General features: G+C 43.9%; 2 protein-coding genes across 2 annotated transcripts in view; both read left to right on the forward strand.

The window, feature by feature from the left end:
- The window catches only part of NPHP1 (nephronophthisis 1 (juvenile)), a gene marked incomplete at its 5' end in the record, with an annotated part of 13,978 nt that extends 5,676 nt beyond the window's left edge, over positions 1–8,302 (forward strand). The window contains 9 exons of the mRNA XM_009865035.1: positions 466–540; positions 889–999; positions 1,701–1,783; positions 2,522–2,598; positions 2,771–2,867; positions 3,277–3,389; positions 5,373–5,446; positions 6,224–6,268; positions 8,024–8,302. Of these exons, the coding sequence (XP_009863337.1) occupies positions 466–540; positions 889–999; positions 1,701–1,783; positions 2,522–2,598; positions 2,771–2,867; positions 3,277–3,389; positions 5,373–5,446; positions 6,224–6,268; positions 8,024–8,302 (954 nt within the window). The remainder of the gene's footprint in view (positions 1–465; positions 541–888; positions 1,000–1,700; positions 1,784–2,521; positions 2,599–2,770; positions 2,868–3,276; positions 3,390–5,372; positions 5,447–6,223; positions 6,269–8,023) is intronic.
- A 1,829-nt stretch (positions 8,303–10,131) lies between these two features.
- MALL (mal, T-cell differentiation protein-like) overlaps positions 10,132–11,552 on the forward strand; it is a 2,284-nt gene continuing 863 nt past the window's right edge. The window contains exons 1-2 of the mRNA XM_009865033.1: positions 10,132–10,233; positions 11,323–11,490. Of these exons, the coding sequence (XP_009863335.1) occupies positions 10,132–10,233; positions 11,323–11,490 (270 nt within the window). The remainder of the gene's footprint in view (positions 10,234–11,322; positions 11,491–11,552) is intronic.

Raw genomic sequence — 11,552 nt, forward strand, 5'->3', positions numbered from 1 at the left:
AGTCCATAATTTCAGTTGCCCCACCTGCCGCACCTGCCGTTGTCCCTCTCTGCTCCTTTGGTAGTGGAGATGAGCCTTTTCCAGGCTGATGCCTCTCCCATGATGGGCTTGGGAGTAGCTTGGTTGAGGTCATATTCAGACCCTCCCACCTGCCATTGATCCTCTGTGCAACTTTGTGCATATGTGTAGAGCAGCTTTTCATAAGAGAATCTAACTTGCGCTTCACCGAATGCTTTTGAGGGCAAAGGGGCTGTTACTGGTGTAGATGAAGTGAGGGTAGTTGTGGCTTCAGAGAAAACTTCCTCTGTGGTCCTTTGAAACCATCTAATAAAGTTGAAGAGAAGGAATAATTTTATTTTTGTTGTCTGCAGTGCTGGATTAATCTGGGATAGTACTGCATTTTCTTACAGCTGCATAGCCTTCCAGAAGAAAACTTGTATTTTTTTCACCACTGCTGTGCTTTAGGTGCTGAGTAACATTCACACCGTGAGAGCTACGTGGCAATCTAAAAATCCTCAGTTGTGGACCTTTTCTCCCAGGGTAGGTGCCTCGCTCAGGGAGTGACATGGCCAGTCACCCTCTGTTTTCAGCTTCTTAGACACATCTATTACCTCTGGTATTCGTGTTGAAAGAAAACGTAGTGCAACCTAAATGAACATGCAGAAGAGAAAAGACTTGCTGAAGTGCAAGTGTTTTATGGCAACATAAAGAATAAGGGGAGCAAAGTTTCAACTGAAATTGGTTCTCTACATCTTTTATACACAATGGAATTGGGTCTGAGAACTTAGGTGAATGGTTGATGTGTTTGATGGCCTTGCAAAATCAGAGGTTTTCTTCTCATGGATACATTCACTTTTCTTTCTTTTTTCTCCCCTCTCTCTGTGTTAGGTGACGGGCATTTTACCCAGCTTGCTCGACGGTGACTGTTTTGTCAGGTCCAACTCTCTGTCATCAGACATAGGCATATTATTTGAGCTTGGCATCACTTATATTCGCAATGTAAGTGTGTAAAGTTGCAGCATAGATGGTTCTAAGCACAAGTGTATGAAGTGAACCAGCTGTTCCATGTTGTGTTAAGCTGCAGCATCCCAGCAGCAAACTGAGAGATCCAAAGAGAACTTTAGCTGAGCTTTTCCTAGCTTACTCTAAGATTGTTTTCCTTTTGGCTTTTGAGAGGGAGGAGAGAGATGCTCGTTTTGAGCTTCTGGTTCTGGTCAGTATTTAGAGAATAAAGGACTTTCTGACTAGTGAGCATGACACTGAAATAATTTCTGTTAGTCTGCTGAAGATCTCATGTAAAGAGATCACAAATCCCATGAGTAAATGTTTTTCCCTCCTCCTTTCTGCCCTGCATTCTTTAAAGCACCAGTGCAGGTTTGAGGGTTTTTACCTTTTGTAATTTGTGTGTTTCTTCTTTTTCAGGAGCTTGATATAATTAGGCTTCCCTTAAACGTGTAGTTCTTGGCTTTGTAAATCCTCTTCTCTTAAACATGGTCAAGGATGATCAATTTCAGCATAATGGTGTGTGCTGTTTGGTAAACATCTTCCAACACCTGCAAGTGCAACATAGTCAGTGTTTGCCTACCACAAATCCGTACCTTTTACCATTTTTACATGATTACTCTAAATAATTGTTTGTGGTTCAGTTGCTCATTCTGGTTTAGCTGCTCAAATTATATACATTTCTCTTTTTTTTCTAGTTAACAGGTGAAAGAGGAGAGCTAAGCTGTGGCTGGACGTTTCTGAAGCTTTTTACTTCTAATGGAATGCCTGTTCCTTCTAAGTAAGTTTATTAGATTTTTCTTCTCAGTATATATTTACAGATGTAAGATTGTATGTTTAAAAATATTCTTCAGTGGAATTTTAAAACTGTGGAAATGTCTGAGTTAATAGGAAGTTATTTAAAGTTCTGTTTTATAAAATAGAACCACTACCTAAATTGAAGGACATGTCCTTTTTAATTCTGGCCTCTTCTTTAAGCTGTGTCTCTCTCCCCCATGTCAAAATTGGGAGATTGGTTTCTGAGACTTGGAAGCGGGTAAGAGTTGATGTGAATGGATCTCTTACCACAGTTGCTTGGAGAGTGTGAACAACTGTATGTTTTACAGCTGATTTATGATAATGTGGTGTGTCCCACAATCTTAAATAATAATAAAATGTATATATTTCTATTTTATTAAATATATAAAATTTTAAACTTAAGCAATAACTCCTCAAAAACATTTTAGTGAAACAATTGCTAAATTTCATATATGAGGAATATTGGAGTCGTGGAAAAGAATCAGTGTTACCAACTTTCTTTAAAGTAATTACCTAGTTTCCCTATATAATTCAAGTTCTAAATTTATCATTTGAGGTTTGGTTACTTAATAAGTATGCACAGTCCTTTAATATAAAATATTAGTCATAACCTCAAGCGCCGTGTCAGTTTTTGTTTGAGGTAACAGGTTTTTCTTTCTCAGAGTGATTGTGAAAACATATATACTTCCATGTTTTTAGCTGTGCTGCTCTTCTTTCGCAGGACATACGAGCTGCTCTTAAATGGTGGTACTCCCTGTGAGAGAGGTGTTGAGGTGGACCCATCAATATCGAGAGGAGGTGTGGTTTCTCTTAAACATTGTAGTGTGTACCAAGTGATACAGTAAATGCTCTACCATTATGGTCTCAGCAAAGCATCTCCTGCAAAACGTATATGTCCATTCTTGTAATATAATTCTTAATGTTCTTTCAAAATGACTGATTTCATGCTGGATATTTATTTCTTAAGCAGGCAGTGGTGTTTTTCATCAGTTTCTCACACTCAAGAAACAGCCTGTGCTTGTACTGAAACTGAGGTCATTAAGTACGCAGTCAAAAGAGATCCTGAAGTAAGTATTCACTTGTGCTGCCATGGAATGAAAAAAATACTTCAGATAGCCTAGACTGGTCCCAGAGATCGGACGTGGTCCCCTTTCCTGGAACACTGGAAAAATCTGAGGGTCGTGTCATCTGCATATTGTGCTTGAACTCTGTTTGACACTTAGAGCTGTTTTGATGAAAACAAACAAAAAGTCTTTTAAGTTTAGATAAGATCGTGAACTGCAACAGTGGGAATCTGGCTGTTGCAGCTTTATCAATGTACACCTTCAAAAGTTGTGACAGATTCATGGAGACGCCAATACGAGCTAAGAACTGTCTCTGTGAAGCTGTCATTACCCTCAGGTTTTGGCAAGCAATGATTTGTAGGCACAGTTTTCAATAAAAATCTCAGCTGCACGTTCTTTATTTTCCCAACAGTTTCCTACCAGAAACATTAATTGGCAGTATGTGCTACATCCACCTCTTGATATTTTATCGACAAATACTTGGTGATGCACTCCTGAAAGACAGAATAAGCACGCAGAGCACAGGTAAGAATTGCCGTTGAGGAGAAGGACTCAGCAATGGAGACGTGTTGGAGAAAGGTCGGGTTCCTAAAGAGGATTACTCTCTGGAGTCTCCCATTTGTAAGAGAAAGCAGGCGGCTGCCGGAACAACTTCCTGATACAGGGTACACTTAGAATTTTGTTCTGGCACCTACCGACCGCCTCACAAGGTTACAAAGTCGTGCTCCCTGCGCAGAGGATTTCAGTGCTGAAACTTTCAGTCTGCAGGTGTTGTGAGGACAAACAGAAAACTGTTGTCCCTGCTGATAAAAGACAACAGCCTCTCGCTGTGAACGCCACTGCTCGGGGTGTTTGCATTTCCAACTAGTAATGTTTCAACTCTCATCTAAGTAATTACTAAACTTTTTGGGCAATACAGCAGAGAGAGACAGAAGTGGAAGAGTTCTGGGTTTAGAATGCAGTAACTTGCTCTGATTTTGCAACTCTATCTTATTCCTTCCACATCTTTCCTTCAGAACTGTAATAGATTATAGTTTTCTCCACTTTAAATCAATTTGAAATTACATTTCTTAACTGTGCTACAGGTGAATTCATATTGGTACTGAAAAGTGATTTTCTTGTGTTTTCTCCCATCTCTTCTCCAGACTGAATTAGGTATCATCTGTTGCTATTGCAAATAAATCTGCTTGGGCGCTTACTAACACTTTTAACTTAAAATCGTTAGCCATACTTAGGCATCTGAATTACAGGTTCATCTTTCAAAATTGCTCAGAACTTAACTCCCTTCCTGATTTTCTTGAACTTTAATATACATTCTGTGTAAGCTGATTTCAGTATCTGAAAGTCAGACCCTTTGATTAATTAATCTTTCATTTACTAAACTTTCTGCAGAGAAATTAAAACAGTTTTTAAAGGCCAGTTCAGAACTGCTGTACTTACTTCATCTGTATAAACATAGGACAAGAGATCAGGCTGACGACTTCCACTGGAGTTAAATTCCATCCATTTGGATTCAGATTTCATTTGAAAAGATTTAAAGGCTTTACACCCCAGCCCTTCAGAAGTTGTTCTGGTAGCCGTTTTCTACTTTTTTCTGGTGTAACAAAAGAAGATTTCTCTTACTTCAAAATTAACTATCACTCTAGAATTAGGAAACTTAAAATGCCTGTTGTATTTCACAGCAACAGTCGGTTCTGGCTTGCTCCCATGAAATGTGTTATTAGTAAATGGCTAATGTTTAGTTACTAAAGGTGAAGGACCAACAGTGTCCATTAAATATTTAAAATCACAAGAGAAAGAAAACATTTCAACCAGAATTCCTCTGTATGTTCCTTGTACCATTCTGGTAATCTTATCCACAACCTCATTAACTAAAATAAAGGCAGGACCACTATGCCACTGGGGCTTCTTAACCGAGAGCTTTTACTGCCACCAGTCACAGGGACGCAGCTCTGCCCTGCCTGGTTTAGATACAGCGTGTTCAGCTCAGAGAGGAGACCCTGCCGTTACCCGAAAGGCATGCAGGGGACCTATGCAGTTTGCTGATGTGCCCCATTCGGTAAATTTTCTGTGCGTTTGTTACCCGGTTATCTTAAAATCGCACACAACACAAACCAGATTAAGGAAGAATAGAAGGCTGTTTATTCAAAACATCCAAACCAGGCAGCGCAATTTCAGATGTTTATAAGAAAAGACAGCTGCAGAAAACACCTCAGCCTACCCTTAGGTTAAGTCAGGAGCGTATCTTGCTTGCAGGCTTCTAATAAACCGGCAGTTGGTTTCTGGGTGTCTCTTCTCTCAGGTTAACCGTGTCTCAGCCCTTGAGTTTGCTACAGTCAGAGAATGCAGTTGTTAGAGAGCTGCTGCTGCTCTGGGGTACTATTACAGCTTGTTTTCCCTTTGAAATAAGCTGAGAGGAGGGGATGTGCTGAATACTTTGCTGTGTTGATGCCTGGAAACCATCTTGGTTCTTCCTTAATCTTGAATGTGTTTTGTTTCCTGTTTCAGATTTAATCTGTCATCCTATTTTAGCAACTTTCCCTCAACTCATGGATCAGCCAGATCTGATGGATGCACTTCGGGTACGTTATCTACGTAGCATTCAGTTGCATCTGCTGTGACAGGACCTCCAGATAGTTTGCAAATTTTGAGCCTGTGAAAAGATAAATGGAAAAGCCAAACAGCAGAGCAGTTTTCTAACTGTTCCATGTAAGTGCAGATCTCTTATGTCTCAGTGCCTTCACAATTGCAAGAGAACGCTCGAGTACATTCAAAGGGATGCAAAGACATGAATTGGCTGGTTTGAACACTGCTGGCCACGTAGCCACAGCAAGAGTGCTGAGGGGGATGAGCTGTCAGAATGTTTGTCTGGCTTCTAGGACCGTGCTGCTTTCATGACAGATAGGAGCTGATTTGGCTTCTGACTGGCAGGACAGTGCTCACCATATTTACACCGCAGTCCCACACAGGTGTCCTAGTACCAGCCAACAACAGCTGAGTTATTTCTGCCTGAAGGACACTGCTGTTAGAAGCTGCCTGCCCTTGGGGCTGGGATCCGTTTCCCCGCCCTTGTAGGGTAGAAGAAAATCAACCAAAAGCAGATCCCCTTGATTAAGTTTGCGTGGTTCTGAAATAGTTTCAAATCTCCAAATCCTTGCATCTGTAAAATTTGGTGCAGTGGCTTTTTGCGTGAATCAACTAAACTGGCACAAGGGAGGAATGGGGAACATGTGGGAGGTGGAACTGCAACAGGAGCTTAAACTGCTGTGGGAATGTAACAAGACATTTTTGCAGCTAAAAATGGAATTGCTTGAGATCTCCACAATCTCAGTCTGATTTCACATTTCATTTCATTTTAGAGTGCTTGGGCAGACAGAGAAAGAACATTGAAGAGATATGAGAAGGTAATAAATTACAGGTTTTTCGCTGACATGTATTCAGTCTAATTTGAACTAGAAGCTGTCAGTGTTATTTCTCATTAACTTTTCCCCTCACCACATATTTATTTAGAAAATAGATATGTAGATATGCTAAATGCAGTTCTTAACATTTCTTACCCATAACAGCAAACAAGGAGAAAGAATATGAAATTAACCTGTAACTTTTTAACTCAGTGTTTGTATAGGGTTGTTGATGGGGAAGCTACTATAGATTCATACCCAAAGCGCAGCTCCCTTGCATGATGAGCTTTTAACACTTGACTGGTAAAAACTTTCAACTGGTACAAAAGGGGCCATGTGTGTCCATGAAATAATCTTTCCCGCTTCAACCTCTGAGCTCTGGTCCTCCCACAGTCTGCCTAGAAAAAGGGCCCCAAAGTCTGCAAATCTCCCTATTTCCAATAGTTGTCATCTCCCGTTTTGGCACGTGAACTGAACTGGCCGTGTCACCAGGCTTACCTGTACCTTCTCCTACCCTCTGCACAAAGAGAAGCTGTAGATAACAGACAGAAGCTGTAGATAACAGACAGAAGCTGTAGATAAGAGACAGGCATTAGCTCTCGATCCACAACACTTCGCTTCTTGGGAGCAGCAGCAGGATATTTCATTCATCGTGCGTGCTACTGAACAGATACCCATGGAGATCTTTGCGTTTATGCAAACAAAACTAAACGCTGTTGAGTCAGAATTAGTTTTTCAAGGCCACTCATCCAAAATGAGAGCTGATCAGCTCAAAGAATTAGTAACTCCTTGGTATCCCAGAAGCATCCAGTTTTACCTGATTTATCAGGTGCCACTCCCACAGTAGGATTGCTGCCTGGCGATTTATTACTCCTCGCTCAGCTGCTCAATCTCCTGCTGAGATGTGAACTGTTCAATGCACTCACGTTTCTGGAGGAGTCTCGGTGGTCAGTGAGTTTTCCAGGAGGCAGTGCTCTCTGTGTGTTCTTGCACGAAGGAGTTTTTTGTGTGTCTCTGGAAAATGAGGCATCCAAATCTTGCCTAGTTAAAGCGGTCTAGATCTTCCAGTGTTTGACCAGGCTGATTCCTAGTCTCTGGGTTTTGTAAACTGGTCTTTACAGAGGAGAGCATAATTCTCGCTACACGCAGAATATCCTGTCAAATTGTGAAATAACAGCACTTACAGTGTGGCCTTACCTCCTGTGAGGAGCCACGTGCTGCAACTCTCCGCCAAGGGCAGCCCAGAAACAAACGGTGTTTGGGCTTCCAAGGTGGGGAGGACTTGATATTTCCCTGGCAGCCATGACAAACAGTCTTGATCTGAACTGGCAGACGCTGTGGGTGACAGCTGTCACACGCTGGTGTTAGGAAGAAGCATAAATACTCCATGAGCAAAGGGCTCTTGGTGGGCGTTATACAGATTGCCCTTTTGTAGTAACACCAGTGGGATTTGGCTGCGTATCGCTGCTCTTGGTTGTTTGGAAGAGCAGGTGGGCTGTAGAGCAGATTTGCTGAGCTATAGTTCCTGTAGTGTAGTTCTCGATAGTGAGTGTGAGGCTTGTCTGAGCTAACTGATGTTTGTTTAGGAAGGTCACGTCTCCTCCCGTTGTTATCCTGGGAACCAGGGGTTGGCTGAATGTTTTCTTGTCTGTTTTTTTGTTTGTTTGGTTTTTTTTCCTGTGTACGTGCCCTACTATAGAAGTGCTTGGCAATACCACATGTTTGCACTGAAGTGTTTCCAAATTTTCTTCTCTGCAGAGAGATCGAGAGTTTCTGAAGTCTCTATTTGTCCTGGTGTACCATGACTCCGTCTTCCCTCTCCTCCAGTCCACTTTCCTCCCCAGCTACAAGTGGGCTGAGGAAGAGTCTGAAGCATCACGCTGGAAGGCGATTGCTGACTTTTTGAAAAAGAGCCAAGAGAATGATGGTGCACTTCAGTATCTCCTGTCAGCAGAAAACACTCACAAAGCTTTTGATATCTCAGAGCTGGCTTATGATTTCTTAGGTGAAGTGAGGACAGACAGTCCTGGGGCATGAATGGATTATAGAAGAACAATTCGGGCTATATAAGAATGGGATAACAATATAAATAAATTCTTACCAAAGAGAAACTGTGATGAATATTTTAATATGTCTAACATTTTGAGAGACACTAAAATTATCAGTTTAACTAATGGGAATGATATTTTAAATTTTTGGCTTTGCAATGTTAGATAAGGCTGTGGTTGTCTGTTACTACATGTACCTGTTGTAGTGACATCGAGTGTCGTATTTTTGCCCAAGTGGAGCCAGTGTGGAGGCAGCATTCTTCTCCCTTTTGTGCAGCTTCCAATTAATTTTCAATTTTGTTTGAATCAAAGTGAACAAGAGAGTCTTTGTCCCAGTACCCCAGTAGACTGGTACCAGGCAAAAAAAATAGCAATGATCTTTAAGAATGCTGCTAAGCAAGGACAGCCAGGTTAGGAAAAAAAAAAATCATCTCCTGCCCAATCAGTGGACAGTAGGTTGCTCTGTATTTAGACTGTTTTACTGTGTTTTTTTCCCACTCAGGAAAAGGTTGGGTTTTATAGGAATGTGCTTAACCCACCTAATATAAACAAAAGCTAGTGAGGATTCAGGGCACGACGCATTTCCTCTGTGCACGGCTGTGCCACACGGCAGCTCCCTCTGTGCTGGGGGCAGGCTCATGAGCTGTGGGATGTTGCTTGCAGCGACCGGGATGTTAAAGGCTTCTTTCCCCTGAGCCCTTTGTACCCACAGACTGTATTTGCTGCCCGCTCCTGCCAGGAAGTTCCTAATCCAATTTCGGGGCTGGACTGTCTGGATGCTTTCCGCACAGCGATGTTGCCACCCTGTCCAATGAGGTAGGCAGGCACTGAGTCGCACGTAGATTTACGTCTGAACCAGGCACTAGTGTCTGGTGTGAAATGTTTTAAAACGTGATCTTTCAAAGAGCACAGCACATTTCCTGGAGCCTGAAGCCAGCTCCCACTGACAGCATTTGTAAATTGGAGCCTCCAGAAATGCCACCAAACACAGAAATGCCACCTCTCCCCTTGCTGCGGAGTATTGCCCAAGTCAAGAGAGGACAGAATGACTTCACTAGGCCATGAGGCAGAGATGCCACTTTCAACCTTTCATCCTGCCAGTTATCTGACAGTTACGGCAGTGGGAGGCAGAGTCCTCTGGAAAAAACAGTGCAAGCCTGTCGAATCCAAAGCACATCTGCCAGGAGGGAGAAATCGAAGCTGTCCCGGAAGCTGTCCTTCAGACCTTTCTGGACACTTAGGAGCATTCAGGCAAACCCTCCTGTCTTTTAATGCTATGCTGAATTGTCTGTAAAAAAAAAACTGGTTAGCTCCAAGTTGTTTTTGAAGGCTGGACATGCCCAGTGGGCGTGGAGGAGTCCGATGTGAACATAGAGCAGAAACCTGAACAGAAAGGCAAGGAGGTAACAAAAGTGGAAGGGAAAATATGTCAGGCTTTTAAGAGTGCTGAGGACAAAAACTGATTGCAGGAAATGTTTCTGCCCCACTGTGGTAAAAGATTTATTCACTAGTTTTTGCTCTTTAGCAAAGTTAGTTCAATGTTAAAGACATGGAATTGATTGTGTGCCAGTGGCGGGGCCAGGGTCCCATTGCTCTCCTGTACTGGTGTTGGCAGCAGGGCGTGTGAACCCTGAGCAATAACCAGAGTTCAGCTCAGCACTCCTTCAGCTGGAGGAAGCGACGTGGTGCCAGTTTGGGCTGGTTTCTGCGATTACGTCTCTGCGGGTGTGTCAGTTAAAACCCCAGACAGGAGTGGTGCAGCGCAGGCAAATGTGAGCGGAGCAGAGACGGAGCGGTTGTGGCATCAGCTGAGAAGAGATGGCCTCGGTGGGTCCCCCTGCAGCCTCCACACAGCCTGCCTTGCCCTCCGGACTTGCCGTCTTCAAAACCGTCCCCTACGCATTCATCCTACCCGAGATAGTGAGTATGCCGGGCTCTGCTGCGTTACCGCACCCTGCTAAGGGCTCTAGTGAATCTAAAAAACTGGGAGCAGCCCCCAAAATGATCCTGAGGACTGTGTTAATGGGAAATATCGTGTCTTCTTTCAGTTTAAGCTGAATGCACAAAGGTGGTCTTCACAACGCGTTGTTTTGAAACACCTGGAGGACAAGATACCCTCCAGCTCCAGCCCAGAGCCTGTGCAAGGGGCACCAGCTGCCATGGCGCTGGGAGATGCTGAAGCACTCACAGTGCCTCCAGGGCAGAAGCAGTTCTAGTTACTGCATAGAAATTGCTTGGAAAAATCAAAGGAATTTCACTCTCTGTATTAAATCGTTCCAGGGGCTGGAATGCAATTGAGTGTCTTGTAATGTGTGGCATTCCATGAATCCTTCAATTGCTTATGAGTCCAGAGGGCATCTGGGTGGACTGGCTGAAATAACCGCTGGTGTACTTTGACATGACACAGTGCCAGTGCCCCACACCGCCCACAGCCAAAGGCACAATCACTGTGGCTGGGCTTTGCTGAGAGCTGCCCGTGTGACTGTAAATCAGGGGGAGGGTCATCTGCCAGCGCTGGAACGGCACAGGGTGACATGAGCTTATCCGGATCACCCATATACTGTGTGCAGTAAATACTTGAGCTGAATCCCGCATAAGCGACTCACTCTGGGCTGGTGCGTGCAGTCAGGAGGAGACTTCCTCATGCCACGATTTCAAGCCCAGGAGATTAACACGCAGGCAGGGCTGGGCTGCTGCAACCATATGCCAGATAAAAGTAGATTTTCTGGCTTCTCCGCCAAAGCCCTTGGAGGGAGATGTTTCTTTGCGTTGAACACAGCAGCAAACCTTTCCCTTTTGTCAGAAATGTTTTGCGATGTTTCCTAAGAGCATTTAAGGAAACTCGTGCCGGCTTGTGGTGCTGCTGTCATGCCGGGGTGCTCCAGGAGGCTGGTCCATGCTGCCCAAAGGCACAGGGCTTCCAGCAGCTGGCTGAGAAGGGATGCAGGGAGGAGAAGGGCCTTTCTCCATCCCATGCTTATTGGAGATGCCTGTGTTTGTCCCCGGCAGCTCTGCGGGACCTGGGTGTGGATCCTTGTTGCTGCTACTTCTGTTGCCTTCCCGCTGCTGCAGGGATGGGTGATGTACGTGTCCCTCAGCTCCTGCCTCATCTCCCTGCTGCTCCTCTTGGGCTACCTCTTCAGCTTTCACAAAAACAGCGAGAACTGGAAAGTGCTGGTAAGGAGGGGTCGGGACAGCGGCAGATGGCGGCAGCCGGGGGGTGGCGCCCAGACTGACCC

This window comes from Apaloderma vittatum, unplaced genomic scaffold, assembly GCF_000703405.1.
Source record: "Apaloderma vittatum isolate BGI_N311 unplaced genomic scaffold, ASM70340v1 scaffold20292, whole genome shotgun sequence".
Taxonomy (NCBI): Eukaryota; Metazoa; Chordata; class Aves; order Trogoniformes; family Trogonidae; genus Apaloderma; species Apaloderma vittatum.